Below are 16,976 nucleotides of genomic sequence, written 5' to 3' on the forward strand. Positions count from 1 at the left end.
ACGTCATTCCTCCCAAACAAAGAGCAGATCTAATTATGTTCCCAGCCACAGAGGGATAGAGAAACCTCAGGATTTATACTCCTGGTGATGGGTGGAGCGTTTGGACTAATGACCTGAATGCAGCTCATGTTTGCCAACAATAGAAATCAACAGAAATGATTATTGTTTTAGATTTACTACCACAGCACTGTCTAATTCAGGATTCTATTCTCTCTCAAGCTTTTGATTCATTTTCTATAGCACGAAGGCTCAGACTGCACTGAGTACAGTAATGGAAATACGTTTATACTAATGCTCTGTTTGTAACACGTTTTATATAGCGTAATAAGTCTTACATAGTGACTTGTATGGAATACTGTATATAATGTAAGGCTAATAATACACATGAAAAATGTGTATAACTAAGACAAGAAAACATTGTTGATATGGAGAAGGTTTCTTTAAGGAGGGATTTATCTCTTAAAGGGACTTATTTCTTAAAGGAGTCTTAAGTACAGGTAATAGTGCTTTCTAACCATTCAGAAATTTTCTTCTACAAAGGCATAATTACTACACAGGATTATTTTTTTGTCTTAAAAATTATAATTATGATAAAATTATATTTTGTTCCTGTTGTAAGGTAAATTATAGCAGGAATGAACTTGTTTCACAGATATTCCGCAACATCAAATGTAACTATAAACAATTAGAAAGTATAACGTGTCATAAATTAAGAAGGTAAACATTATAATTGGCAGATTGCTGTTGAATAACTGGAATAAAACACTTTGTGTCATTCTGTTATTGGATAATATTCTACTTTGGTGTCTTAACACTGAGGCGGTATCACACTCTCTCATCATTCATGATTTTACTGTAACAGCACCAGCACATCAGATCATATTTTATTTCTTACATAGCTGGTAGGTGTGATCTTATAGCAGGTGATCTATTAATAATGTGGATGGATGGATGGATGGATGGATGGATGAACAGACAGACAGAAAGAAAGACAGACAGACAATCATCAAAGTTGTAATTTGCACACAACATGAAGGTTTAGGAAATGCTATTAGTGTTTTAACACATCTGCTCATTCGAGTCATTCAGGAATTTTACATGGATCTGAACTCAGAAGTGACCTCAGCACTACAGCCAGTGCATCTCTCCCCTCAATCTGACATTCCAGCCACAGAACAATAAAAAGGACCCGAGGTCACATACACTGAACAACATGCTGTGACTGCACTCCCATGGGTTTGCACTTCAAATATTATTTTTTTCCAATCAATTAATAATAATGTGTCTTGCCAGTGAATGTGTATGTAATTGTTTCTTCAATCACTGACAATAATTGGAAATGTTCTTGAAAAACCCATTCTTTTAATAACATCACATGTAGCGATCAATGTCTGCAGTCTGCAGTGAATAATGCAATCATGTTTGCACTAAAGATAATCTCTCCACAAGTGTTAAACAGCCTGAGCAATCAAAGTCATAAAACCAAGATAGCTAGTCCTATTAGTCTTCACCCAGTAGTTTAAGATTTTAGATGGAAGAATGTGGCCTGACCTGATGTGATGAATAACATTTCTTTAACATCATGTGGACAGCTGGTTGTGTGTGCCTCACTTACTGAGGAAGAGATGGCACCAGGGAGGCCTTGGAATTCGCATTCATGTGGATGTTACTTTGATATGTACCACCTACAGTACCTAAACATTGTTGCAGACCATGTACACTTCTTCAGGGTAACTGTATTCCCTAAATGCAGTGCAAGAATTGTCCAGGAAAAGTCTGAGGAACATGGACAACATTTCAATCCATGGAGGCCTCACCTCACAACTTACAAAACTTAAAGGATCTACTGCTAACGTCTGGGTGTCAAACACCACAGCACACATTCAGAGATCTCTTGGAGTCCATGTCCATGTGGATATGGCTGATCAGTGTATATACAGTAAGGCAACAAAACAACACATTTTAAACAAAAAATGAATGGTAACTGGGTGCAAGACAATGAATAAAAAGTGCCCTATGTGCCTCCATGTATATAAATCTACTATTTAGTGTCTTATATCATCATGTAACATACAGAATGTAGATATCAACATTTTTAAGCTGTTAAACAAGTCCAAAGGCAACAGCAACATCAAAAATATAAATAGCATTTAAAAAAATTTAATTGACAATTATGGAAATTATGCTGAAAATCAACAGAAAGTTGTGAGAGGAGGAGAAGAGAGCCCTCATTAGTGGCAGCTACTGCAGATAAATTCATTTTAATACAAGCAATATAAATTTTTATTTCAATGCATTTTAATTATACCAAGTGATCAAGTGTTGATGGGAAATGTTGATAATTCATTTTCTGGAAAAAAAAACCCCAAACAAATAAATAAATAAAAACAACAACAACAGAAAACTCATCTTGTTTTGACAACCCAATTGAAAAATATCAAGAAATTATATTATGCTTCGATCTGGGAAATATAATTTGAAAATTAGGGGTGGAATGCATGTTCCATTGCTAACCTATTTTTCAAGTGTTTAAGTGACTCCATAGATAACAGGGTAGGGAAAGAGGGAGGTAACTGTAGAACTAGAGGGAGGAAAAAAGAGAGAAGAGAGCAGGAGGAGGAAAGAGAGGGAAAACAAAAAGGAGAAGAGAGACACATAGAGAGAGAGGGGGGGGGGGGTGACACAGCAGGAGAGAGTTGCAACTGCACAATGTCCTAAAAAACTAAAAATATGTCCCATACCTCTTTTATATTGTAGCAAAAATTCCTCTAGCCCACGGTGCAATTTTGTGAGTTCCTGTCCCAGCATGCTTTGCTGGACATACTTAAGCACAGTATGAAGTTTTTCCCAGTTACTTCTTCCCAGTGCATGCTTTTCCGATGAAACATTTTATGATGTATTGTGAGGTGTGATGCTGTGCGCTCACTTTCAGAAAAGTGTGACCTGTTCTCATGTGCTGCTGCTGATCAGTGTGACATTCTGCGTACCTGCTGTGTGCTTCTAAAGAGTTGACCATAAAGGTGTTTAACACATAACAGAGCCAATTTTCAATTGAAAGCTGAGCCTCTGCATTTCCAAGGCTCTGTGCTGAATTCCTCACCTTATCACACCTCATCAGGCCCAGGTAGCGCAGGGACTTGCTGCTCTTAGCGATCTGTGTGGCTCCTTGGTCTGTGATTTCCTTACACCAGCCTGCATCTACCGTCTCGATGGTGCTGCTGTACTGCCCAATAGCTATCAATGCTACAGACAGAGAGAGAGAGAGAGAGAGAGAGAGAGAGAGAGAGAGAGAGAGAGAGAGAGAGAGAGAGAGAGAGAGAGAGAGAGAGAGAGAGAGAGAGAGAGGAAGCATTAATACTACGGGTCTAGCTGAAGCAAGTTCTCATACATGGATGACTGAAAACCTTCATAAACACATTAAAGAAGAGCCCACAGATGACACGGCAATAGTGCATCATTAAGATGATAAAAATTCTCCCAACACATATTTTCCCACTCTGGTCTGTGGTTTGCTTTAAAGCCTTTCTGACTCATTTGATTCCTCACCAAAGATCTGTGGCCAATACAAAGAAATATTTTCAGTCAAAAAAATTCCACATTGTCAAATCATAGCTCAGTTATCATTTTTTCTCCACTGGCAGATCTAAAATCACTCATTTACAGTAGCTGACACCACACCCTTGTTGAACTCTCAAATGTGATTGGCCAGAACATGATGATTATTAATCTCGTATAACAGCATGGCTCTAATGTTGTGTCTGCTGCCAAGCAAATCACAGGTTTATAGTAATACGCTTGTTCTAATATGTTAAAGTAACAACTCAGTCAGTGGGACTTAGTGAACAGCAGACGCTCGCATAATTGTAAGTAACAATAAACAGATTTAAACATGCGTCAGGGCTTAGAGGTAAGCCTGCTTCATTAGGTGTTCTGCCACAGAAGATCTTCAGGACAGAGAGCTTTATTTTGATCAATTATTTGACAAGCTGCAGTTTGTTTGTTTTATTTAATTGAATAAAAAAGAAAGAAGCTCATGAGGGAATGATAATTAAAAAGCTGCACAAATGTAAGTGATAATTGAACTTGTTGCACAACATTAACTGTAGAACTATAAGCTGAAACAGTGCTGCTTGTGTTGTGAACAGTAAAGTATAAAACATAAAGTACAGATAAAACACATCAACTCAAAATAACATGGCTGCATTTGTGTGTTCACCCCTTTCTAATGAATTATCTAGATCTCTTTAGATCGGTTATATCCAGAGTGATTAAGTTTACATCTATTTACACTGTTAGTGGGAAAAAAAACTATTCTTTGGATAAGTAAGAGTTCTGAGCTCTGTAAAGAGAATGTACCTACTGTAGCAGCATTTGTGAAAAGGAAACCCTCTTTATTCCACAAAATATGATTACATAGAGAATCGATATAATTCAGTTTTTAAATCATGTATTTTTCAGAGGTAAACATCAACTAGGATAATTGATTCGGTGTGTTGTTTTTGTAAATACATTTCCTAATAAGAGGTTTCAGACTTCTGGAGCCTCCGGTTCAGCAGCTGTTGATGCTACTCAAGTCTGTGTGTATGTACAGACATACACACATACATAGCTGGAGCAGGAAACCCCTGTGTGTGTGTGTGTGTGTGTGTGTGTGTGTGTGTGTGTGTGTGTGTGTGTGTGTGTGTGTGTGTGTGTGTGTGTGTGTATAATGAGGGTCAACAAGGCTAATTTATTGCAGTACTCCAAAGCTATGTACAGAGAAGTGGGCCTGAGTGTGGGTTTGAGTGGGTGTGCTGAGTGAGACGGGATGTGGAGTCACTACTTCAGGTCTTTGAGCTATGTAAGCACACACCTGTGTGTACAGATACTTGAGGGTTCATAAAAGGGGGAAACATCCATCACTATGCCTGTGTTTGTGTGTACGTGTGTATGTGTATGTGTATGTGGGAGGAGTGCATCTACTGCAAGGGTCACGGTCAGACCAAATCTAGAGACAACTTTACTTCCTAGGTGCAGATCACCTCAGCCAAACACAAACACACACACACACGCACACACACACACATGCGTATTTCTCTGGCAAACATTTGATATAAGCTCTTTTTAACCTTGTATCAGTAAAGATTGATGAGTCAAAAAAGGATTCATGAAGAAAAGAGGTTTGGTTTAGTAACAATTGTTGCTGTTCTAATTGTGTGCGTGTGTGTGTGTGTGTGTGTGTGTGTGTGTGTGTGTGTGTGTGTGTGTGTGTGTATTTGTACAGGGCAACCTGTCTGCCAGGAGAAACACTAGAGATGGTGTTATTTGCCCAACCTGATGGGACTGAGATTACATCAGTGCCCTTATTTAGACCAATATAGTACCTCTAACAGTGGAGAACAACAGACTTACACACAGCACAAAGTCTCCAATTTGTGTTAACTCAATAACCCATTACCACAGACACGACAAAAACACCCAACTCAAATATTTCTAAACAAACGCCTCTTAGGACTTCACAAACATTCACAACCAGAGAACCATAAAAGAAATTCCACAAACAGATTTCTATATGAATTGTGTTTGATTTGGCTATTCGAATACTAGACGCAGTACAAAGTAGGAAAACATTTTCTGTATACACAGAAAACACAATTCACATTTACTTTCTTAACCTACATTCACTGAATTCTGAGATTAAACTGATAAAATGTCTTAACATTTTGTATGATCTTCTCTCACATTAACATGAACTGAACTGTTGTCATACCTCCAGTGTGCAGACCTCTGCGAAAGGTTTAAGGTGATTTACAAGTGGCTGAGAGTCCTGGTCCTGGGATATATAGAGTGATTGTGCAGAGAGATAAACTCTGAGTAATGTCTCTAGCTTTTGTGCTGTGCAGATTGAATATACTTGTGCTGCTGAATGCTTGTGCTAAATGAGTAAAATGAGTCTTGAAGCTTGACCCTTTTTAGCTTTAACGGAACGCCATACTCGTTGCCAGCTTTAAGGTGGGTAACCAGATTTGTTTTAGTAGTTCCACTTCATGAAATTCTAACAGTGCAGAGCTTACAACTTTAAATGCATAGTAATTCCACATGTTCTTCACACAGCACGAGGTGCCTGCTAAATGTCCAACACACTTTTTTTGACTGACAGGATATAATGGGCCCTGATCACCAACTATTTTTAAACACTCTGCAGATGTCGGACAGCACGGATAATCGTCGTTATCAGCTGAAACCAATGGGCGATTTGGGGGGTATTCCGACATTGTGACATCTCTATTAAAAAGTGTTGAGTATGTCTAACTAGTAGATACTCAGGAAGAGCCATGGGGAAAAAAACAACTTACTAGATAAAGAAAAAAACCCCCACAAAAAAACATCCTAGAATTTGCAGAAACGATTTAGTGCAAATCAATAACCAGACAGCACACCTTAGAGAAATTGTTTTTCTTTAAAAAACAAAACAAAACAAAAAACAAAGCCTGCTAGACTCTTATTAATTCTGAGTCACATCACCAAACCCCTAAAGAGAAAGGATTACCACTGTGATAGCCAACTCCCTGGTCCTTTCTCAAATTACTGGCAAAAGCACACGAAGACACGCTATTGTCAAAACATTTCTTCCCATCTTAAAACACACACACACACACACACACACACACACACACACACACACACACACACACACACACACGCACGCACACGCACACGCACACGCACACGCACACGCACACACACACGCACACACACACGCACACACACGCACACACACGCACACACACACAATTTCCCTCTCTCTGTAATGACTAATAGTATAACCACTTTCCCTCAAGCTCTGTCACTCTTCTCTCCATCAGACACGCAGCAGTATCTACTAATATGTTCAATTTATCTGTGTCAGGGAATTTATCAAACTTATTGAACTTGTCATATTATTTATCCTGTATATGCATTTCCTGTGAAAGAGTCAAGACAAATAGCCCAGGCTTAGAACGGCACAAACATTAATAGCTAATGCTCTGTTGCTGTAGAAGGTCATTAGATTTTCAATGAGATGAACGTGCAGATGTTTTTGGTCTCACCAGAACTGTACAATTCTAAATAAACCAAAATGAAAAAAATTCCCATTGAAATTGGACATTGTACTTTTGTATCAAGCCTTACGTACTGTAGATATATTCGTTATTCTCATACTGCCACATTTTCCTAGTGAATATCTGTGAATCGCATCTCGTCTGCTTTTAAAACGAATGAATAACGAAATTACTGGCACATTTATAAGGTATTAACTAATATGCTGAGCAAAATAGCTGACAGTATTTATAAAATCTGAATTATATGAAGAATCATGAACAGAGTGCACTCTGATAGTAGGAAAAAACCCCTTGGCGATGTTAGTCATGGCAGTTTAACAAGCCACTCATCAGCATCACACACTATACAAGTTCAGAGAGAGACAGCATATTTTTATACATTCAACCACGTTATTTATTCAGTTGTGTGTTTAGTAATAAAAAAAAATTATACAGTGTATATAATTTTAAATATTTATTCAGCTGGACTTGACCAATCTGGGTGTTTGGTGAATTTTAAAACCCACTTATGGCTTAGCTTTCCAGTGTTATTTCTTTCATTTCCCTTCAGACCCGTGTTGCACTTGTGTGTGCCAGAGAGGTTATACAATAAAATGTCTATGGTCACTTATCGTAAGGTGGAATGTAGGATGAGGGTGAATAATGCAATGATTGCTTGAAAGCAAACACAGCAGAATGAACTTCCTTTAATCAATCTGTATTTACAAACAAATCAAGAAAATCATTTCTTAGTGAAGTCGTATTTCACAGACCGAGGCACTCAAATGTAGACTGGAGTCTCTGAGGTCGGTCCGGGGCCAACAGTCTGGATCATAGGGAATGGCTGTGAATGAATCACACTAGTACCATAATAGAAAAGTGTGGGATTCCCCCTCAACTAAAACAACAGCAACAGAATCCCATTTCTACTTAAAAGATAGTCCAAGTTCCTACTAGCTGAGACAACTGTAATTCAGCAAAAGTGTCAAAATCCAAATAAGACTGACTGCAGCATCTCATATTCTGTGAAAATATATTCCCCCCTCTGGTGTTTTGCTGATGCTGGAGGCGAGCGTTGGTCCAAAATCTCCCATAAGTGTTTCATTTGGTTGAGATCTGGTGATCAGCATGTTAGCATTCAGATCTAAACAAGTCACTCCTTGGATCACTGTTTCAAAATGTTTTCCAGTCAGGTGTCTGAATCATCAAGCTCCAAATGCCTTCACAAGCAACGATACAAATTGAACGGAAGTGACTGTGGCCCTTGGGTTTAAAAGAAGAGAAATATTGCACGTTTAGAAATCTAGCTTTATTTTAAACTCCAGAAAATTATACATTTCCTTCCTTGTGTAAGTGTGTCTCAGGTTTCGCTCTCCTGGCAGCATGCTGTTATGTGGGGCTCTGTGTCCTTTTCATATGCCAAAATCTATAGGTGTGTGTGTGTGTGTGTGTGTGTGTGTGTGTGTGTGTGTGTGTGTGTGTGTGTGTCCAGTCTCATCCCATTCAGCCTTCAAGCAGATTAGCTTTCTTGCCTTTGATGCACTCTTTATGAGGGAGGTGCACTTTTTTTTGTTGAGCACGAATCTGCTTCCCATCATTTCTTCAGGGCTGCTTTTATTCTGAACACACACTCGTTGTTTTCTTCTCCTCCTCCCCAAACCCAAACAGCTTGCACTGGTTTACATGGCCACGGTGCATTGCAAAAAGGAGCGAATGCGAATATATTGTTTTGGAACTTCCTGATTATGGGCAGACAGAGGATTCGTCTACATGCATGCTGAGGCCTCAAGGGCACAAGCAGATGTTTAGCCCACACTGTGTGCATACAATATGCACAAAATAACTGCCTTTCCATTCACCATTAGTTGTAGAGCGTTTCAGATTATTTTTTTCTTGCCAGTATTTAACCTAATACTTTACAATCGTGTTATGCTTCTCTGCATTTGGACTTTCCCCTTCCCAATTTGTGGCTGTTACAGTGGAATTTGTGGTTTCACATGTTTGCAGGGACAATAATGTTGTGCTGATGTTGGTGTTTATCCTACACTTGGATACTGTTATGTGTCTCTGTGTTATATCAAAAGAAAAAACTATTTCAAACAAGTAAATAGTTTGCATTCAAAGTTTAAACAGATGTGCATGAGCATGGTGTTGTGTGTTTTCTTGTAGCAACAGTGTGAACTGGTCTGATTTCTGTCTATTTTTTCTCTCTTTCCTCATTCCCCGAGCTACTGTCCATGACATCCTGAGTACTGATAAAAGCCACATTTCCTCTCCTGCAAATCCAATAATAGCTGGGCAAAGAAAGCACACTTAGGCATCTTCTACACCAACAATACACATCATGCACATTATAAATGAGCGTACACTACAATTTAGTGGCACAGGCTACGATGACATAAAGAACCAAAGCAAAACGCTTCGAGCTATCTGTGAGATGAGTCTGAGCACACAGTCTCTGTTTCAACCCCAACTAGTCTCGCTCACACTGGTCACTGCACAAGATGGAAATTGTGTCTCTTGACAGGTAATGATTTCCTATCTGGAAAATAAAAGAAATGATATGATATGCAAGACAAGATAAAGACAGCAAAAAAGTATGAAAAGTCCAGTTGTGTAAAAAAGAAGTGGACTTAAGATGATGCTGCATTTAGTTTTGCTTCATGATTGAATGTGTGTGTGTGTGTTTGTAATTCCTAGGGCTATTAACGGAAACTACAAAATGACTAATTGGATCCTTCAAAGCCAGCAAAGAGACAGATAATTGTTCCCCATACCTGCAGGTTGTCTATCTTTCGATTCTAAAATCCGACTGGCCAAACTGCATTAAAGCCATCGCTAAAACCTATACATACATACAGCTGTGGCAACACCACAATAACTGAATTCTATAGTAAAACACGAGAATTTAAACCAATGCACAACAGCCAATCATCCACACAATGCACTAATCTGCTGGTTTTATTTTTTGCGGCAAAGGCTAGATGTTATCATACTACATTGTGTGGTAGAAAAACTGTTCATAGCAAAAACTAGTAATAAGAAATAATTTTATAAAAACTGGAATTTTTGCAAGTGGTATAAAAGGTTGCCTATTGCAAATTCTGTCTTTGAAATTATTTCATTTGAATGCACAAAGATTGGTGAGATGTAGTGATAATTATTACACTAACAATCTGACACCTCGTGCTGAATCAATTAGTGGTTCACATCATTAAAGCTTTTAGAAAATAAGAGCAGCACTTTTTTTCTTTTATATAATAAACAATAATAGAGTAAATAAAAACAATTTATAGTCACAGACCCTACATTTTAAAACCTACTATACCTTTGACTTTGACTCTTTAATAAGAAGAATAAGATAGTGCTCAGTGATGCACACAGCATTACGCTACACCTCATGAATCTGAACAGAATTATGATGCCCACATGCAACAGAGTCATTAAAATAAGAACAAAACTATTTGAAGAGTAACTGCCACTCAGCCCTTGGAAATCTTTGTTTCATACAAATTTGCTATTCAAGGGGTCAGTAATTCCCACCGCCACGCCCATTCTCCTTGACTGACTCTAGTGAATTCACATAACTCCTAATATAATCAGAGTGCTCCCTGACTAATGTTTTCAATTTGGTCCTCAATGAGGAGAAAGTGCTCACATGGCCCATAGAGTGCTGTGTTTTAAGACTTAAATATAATGATGGAGGTGAGGCGGTGCAATCCAAAAAGGCGCAGACGAGGTGATATTTACCAGAGGAAGCGGCCTGTCAAGGACAATCCCCCAGCCTAGCTGCTTTATTTGTGTTTTGCACACAAGCCTTCGTCTGCCCTGAGTGTGATCTAAACCAAGGCAAGCTTCTTTCATTGCGCTGAAGTCATCAACCACACACACAGGATCAGAGCAGAAAAAAATACACACGGGGTCAAGAGTTTGACTAGGACTATGATTAGACCTGTTAAGCATGCTTCTCAACGCATGTGGCTTGGGACTCTGGTTCTCTGGGCAACACTGAAAGTTGTTATTAAGAATGAAAGCAGCTAATAATTCGAGGGAAATAGTAAGTAAGGATGGGTAAGGGAAAATAATAAGTTGCATCTGATGGAGATTCTTCCTTTCTTATTCACAAACATAAAATCCAAAAATCCAGCATTAAACCCACAAACACTAGAGCCAAAGCTAGAAAAATCACAGCTTACTGAGAAATCCCAGCAACACCACTTGTTTTCCCTCATGAGAGGTGAGGTTACCTGAGGTGAAGAGCCCGACTCGAGCAAACTTAATTAAAACCAGGTAAGGGAAAAGCAAAGGAGCAAAATGTGCCTTCATATTGGGAAGGCTCTGGTGAAGTGTGGTGGGAGAGGAAATTCACAGAGACATGGTCAATACAGGAAATAAATTAGCCTGAGTGGTGGGCAGAGGACACAGGCTTTACTTTGGTGCAGCTGGAGACTGATTTACAATGGAATGGTATTTTCAATTCACCAAGCGTTGTGACAGAAACGTGGCAATTTTGAAGTGTTTTACGACCCGAGAGTGAGAGGAAAACACATCCGCTACCCATGAGGCTTTGGGAAACCTTCTAATGAAGTCTGAGGTGACATGCACAACACTGAGAGAAATCGAGACCAATTGAGATACACACATATGCACACATGTGCACACACACACCACCCTTAAAGGAATCAGCAAAATGGAGGCAAACGCAGAGATAAGGTGTCTTACTGTGTGTGTGTGTGTGTATGTGTGTGTGTGTGTGTGTGTGTGTGTGTGTGTGTGTGTGTTAGAAGAGCCTGAGGACGACCCATCAGTATTGTTATGCCTTTCTTATCTTATCCTGAGAGTCATAAAAACAAACACACACCCTAAAGAAAAAATAAACATCAAAAGCACTAGAGGAGCTGAAGACTGACATCGAGATAGTAATTTGAATCTAAACTGCACTCTTCACTCTATTGCTTCTTCTTTCTCTCCATCTCACACACATGAAAAGTCCCATGGGAGACTATAAGGCACCTACAGCAACCAAAACACTCTAGAGGAAGCTAACAATAAACATACACAAATATATACAAATATACTGATGTAGCGTGCCAAAGCTACCTGCGAAAATAAATGTCTCTGCTGCTGAAAAGCTGCTGATTTACAGCAAAACTAATATTGACTAAACAATCCTGACACAATGAAATGTACAAAAGCCTTGCTGTGCTAAACGCCTTTATGTATTTAAGCTGATTTACCTGGCGAGAGGAAATGCCTGTTAGGATATTACACATTTTGATAGCAGACACAGCTGGGGGCTTAAACAGCAACACATACACAACCTGCATTTCAACACCACAGCAAAGCAACCACAATAATAACAAAAGCTCACCATTCTAAGGTTTTACAGAATGGATATAAAACCGGTATGTAGATCTTTTCCTATTATGAAAGAAAACAAATTCGAGTGTACACGATTATAGCCTGAATTGTACTAATGCACCTAAGAAAACATTTTAAATCCAACAGTAATACTGTTTAAGAAAAACTAGCAGGAATGCACTGCAAATTTACTGCCGCTCTCCGTCTGGTTTTTTTTTTTTTTTTTAGCAGTGTCCATATATTAAGGAGCCTTGCTCGTGTCCTACTGCAATCGTAAACCAGGGCCTGGTCCTTGACCTAGTCACTACTTCGAAACTGCAGTGGTGGAACTAATAGTGCACTCATGTCCACTCTCCCAAGCCATAAAAACTTCACAGCAAATGTGGCCTCCTATCTAATTACACGGGCCTGTTTTGGGATGGCATTTAAATAGAGCAGGTTAACATCCAGCCACCTCCAATTTCCATTTCACCAGAGCAGAATCCCAAAGCAATCACATGACAGAAAGATGGACGGAACACACGCACGCAGGCACGCAGGCACACACGCACGCAGGCACACACGCACGCAGGCACACACGCACGCAGGCACACACGCACGCAGGCACACACGCAGGCACACACGCACGCAGGCACACACGCACGCAGGCACACACGCAGGCACACACGCACGCAGGCACACACGCACGCAGGCACGCACGCACGCACACACACACAGAGAGAATTAAAAAGATAATAAGATTAATATTTATGAAGGGAACATGAGCAGTACACGTATTCAATTCAATTTATTTGTATAGCGCTTCAAACAACTGACAAAGCAGCTTTGCATAAGTATAGAAACAGAATACAGTTACAAATGAAATGCATATTTATGTCTAACATCTATCACTATTGAGCAAGCCTGAGGTGACTGTGACAAGGAAAAACTCAGAACCAGACTCAGAAGGAACCCATCCTTTTTTGTTTGCGTGACAATGGACATTAAATAATGTAAATGTAAATAATATCCTTTCTATAACAGTTTGTAGTCAAGCGGAATGAAGCAACCAAGAGCTCCTGGAACTAATGGGTTCATTACAGATTTAACATGAATTCCTTCCTGTCGAATTCTTTAATTCTTCAAACACATACACTTATTGGTGTTTTGAGAGTTATCACAATTGTCAATTACTACACATTTTATATATAGATAAAAACAAATCTTACAAACTATTTACATCAGCAAATTTCAGGAGTGCCAACTGACTTTTTACCTGCGTAAGGGTTACATTAGTTTTCTGTTCTCACTGCTATAGATTAAGAGTGAATAGTGACTGCAGAGCATTACTTCAGAGTAAACTGTTTTCTGAAGTCATACAGCTGGGATAGATTTAAAGTGATATAACTAGAGCTGCAGGATGTTGAGCTGAGTGCAATATAAGATACATGAAGAAAGAGTAGGACAAAGATGTTTGCATGTATAGAAAAATGCACTACAGAGGTATATGTATGCATGTATATTGATAGAGAAATTACATTTTGTCCATTTTGTCAATTTAACAAACAGGCGTTTCTCTCATTTATACTGACTGTCTGCAACTGAGCAGTTGATGCTCAAGGGCCCAGCGGTGGTGGCTTGTCAGTGCTGAGATAACTTTATAGCTGTGTCATGAATTACAACTTCATTAGAAATTATTTAAAAATGCCAGCCAATAAAACATGTATACATTTTAATCCCAAGCTACCAGATTCTTTTAGAACAAATGGAGCTGAGAATTTGATTTTCAGCTAGTAAAGCAAACCCTACAATCTTCTCCACAGAAACTTCCACATTCCCCCATACATCCACCTGCATGCATTTAGGTCAGTTCACATCAGTGTCCAGTAAAAAACCTCTCGACAGGGGAAAGTAAACGGATTACGGCTCTGCCCACTGAGCTGACACAAGCATGTGCAGTCTCCCAGAAACCCAGACACCATGTCACAGCACATGAGTGGAAAGTTCACATTTAAGCATGGCTCGGATCCTAAACACACTCCTGATAAACCTAAATCCCACAGCAGAGTCAGAGATACTCATGTTTTAAATGTCACTCAACAAAACATCTTCTTCTGTACATCTTTAAACATAGTAAAACAGCTCATATTTTATAGCAGAACTACAATAACATTCCGATCAGCATCATCTTTCAAGTCATTATATATACTTTTTAGAGTAATAATACTTTAGAGCATATGTTGAACAAACCAGACAGCATTTAAGTCTAAAGACACTCATCTACCCACCAATGCATATTTGCTTATTTCTACACTGCAGAAGCAAGGGTGAAGGCGTCACATTGGGAGCAATGCCTCACACAAAAGGCTGAAGTAAACCTCCACAGTCTAATTGTGCTTCATTCATCATCCACCTCATGTAGAACGACTTCAATGGGGCACAGGGGTCGCATCTTCCAGCTGTTGGGTTCTTTCTCTAAAGCACAGATCTGGAAGCCCCTCGCATCAGGGGGTGTATTTAACTTCAGGCCTCGGCCAGTTTAGCCAACCTTGACACTCAATGCTACTTAACCCGAGACGAAGTGATGGGCATTCATAGCTCCTGCTGAGCGGAGGAGAAAAAGGCAGCTCGAAGCTTGTTGTTATACTGATTTTGTGAATGACAATGGATGCACAAAAATAAAAGCACAGGGATCAAAGGGCACAAATGAAAAGTAAGCTAGTAGACATGGGGTGGGGTGGGGTGGGGTGTTTTTTTTTTTTGTAAATTTCAATGAAAATGTCTGTAACCCATTTCACAAAAGTGGGAAATTCTTTTCTTCAACCTCTCTGTGCATGTTTTTGTTCTTGGTCTTGTATTTATACACAGTAAGTACGGCGAATTGGATGAAAATGGCTGCAGCTTAAACAAACTGCACTGTATTTTCCTGCAGTGTTACACAGACATTCAGGACTGTTGTGTTTAAGCCTTCTGGGAACAAAAACACCAGCGCAAAAACAGATAACAGCAAGAGAGAGCGGGAGGCCTTCGAGAGAAAACAGCTCGGCCTTCTCGGCTGGAATTCTCACCTGCGGACGGCAGCCTTTGGTCGGGAACTTTTAAGACCCAGTAAGTCGATGCATGGAAGTGCAATAAAAACAGTGATAATGGCAGAAACAACAAGAGATCCGGTAAAGCTGTCAGCATGGCAACTGCGGCTTTCCATCGCAGCAGTGCTGAGCAATAAAGCCTGAGGTTAATGACACAGAGGTTTTTGATGCAACACAGAAAGCATGCGAGCAGAGAAAAGCAAAAAGGAAACACAGGGGTACTGACTGAAATCATATCGCAACTGGTTAGTAATTAAACCAAACAGGGTCGATGATTTGTACAGAGAAGTCAGTGACAAAAAGCATCACTGTCCAGCTTTGTCTAACAACAGCAAAAATCCAGAGTTCACCAAAATTTTGCGGTTAAAAAACAAACAAAAAAAGCTCACAAAAACACTGTCTACTAAGAGTTTTATAATGTAGTCATTATTATATTCAAAACCTTGAATTTTGAAAGATTTCCTATCATTTTTGTATAATTACTGTCTTTAACATCATTACCCCTGCACAGAAGCTATATACAGTACTCTCTCTCTAAACAGATAAATATATATTCTCTATATCTATAAAATATATATACATATATGTGCACACACCATGTTAATTACCCGGTTGTACTTGATGATAACTCTAATGTCTAATAACGGAGCTAATTTCTTCTCTGTAGATGATTTCTGTTTTCATACTGGGCCGTAGTCTTGTGCCACAATGTTGTAACACTGTTAAACAATTTCTTCTTCTACATCAGTAAAATACAGATGAATTACAAATGTACTTTTAAGTGTGTAAAGCAGTGGCTCAAAATGAGAACACAATTCAATAGAAGGAAACACAACCCAATAGAAGATCAGTGACGTTAGAGGAAACTTCAGAAACTGCAGGATTTTAAATAAATAAATTAAAAAAGAAATACATCCATGCTGTATGTGCTAATGGCAAGTCAGTGCTGAGTCACTATTTAAAAACAAAACAAAAACTAATGGGTTATTTATCTGCATTGTTGAGATTATGTGTCAACTTCAGCTAATGGAAATGTCTGCAAATTGGCAGTAAATTGACCAAACCTGAGACTTAACTTCAAACTGTCAACACATTAACTTCCCATTAATTATGAGACGACAGAATCCCTTGCAAGTTCCGTCTTACTTCTCTGATGAATTAAGAGTGATGTTTTTGTGAACAGATCAATAGCTGTGTATAAATCAACTGCCATTCCTGTAAACATTTGTTTATGAAGTGCATTTTATTTCCCTAAAGCTCACTTAAACAGATGGATTATTGTGCTCAGCCCTGACATTTTGACTGCCTTGCTGAAATTGATACGTGCATTTAAAATGCTAAATGACAGTTTAAAAGCTACATGTTAGAGGCCACGTCTGTAAGAAAACAGTAGATGCTTCTGCAGGAATTTAGCTGAGCTGGAGGATCGACTTTTAGCTTCCTACACATGCAACTACACATGCAACATATCCAGCAGCTCACCCGA

At 39.1% G+C, this 16,976-nt stretch overlaps 1 protein-coding gene across 2 annotated transcripts in view; it reads right to left on the bottom strand.

Annotated features, from left to right (window-relative positions):
- fbxl17 (F-box and leucine-rich repeat protein 17) overlaps positions 1-16,976 on the bottom strand; it is a 208,727-nt gene that overhangs the window by 6,716 nt on the left and 185,035 nt on the right. For both annotated transcript variants that reach the window (XR_003443863.2, XM_027167168.2), the window contains exon 9: positions 3,101-3,243. Coding sequence is in view for 1 of the 2 variants with exons in the window: in XM_027167168.2 (XP_027022969.1) it covers positions 3,101-3,243 (143 nt within the window). In the remaining variant the exon portion in view is untranslated. The remainder of the gene's footprint in view (positions 1-3,100; positions 3,244-16,976) is intronic.

This window comes from Tachysurus fulvidraco, chromosome 14 (assembly GCF_022655615.1).
Source record: "Tachysurus fulvidraco isolate hzauxx_2018 chromosome 14, HZAU_PFXX_2.0, whole genome shotgun sequence".
Classification (NCBI taxonomy): Eukaryota; Metazoa; Chordata; class Actinopteri; order Siluriformes; family Bagridae; genus Tachysurus; species Tachysurus fulvidraco.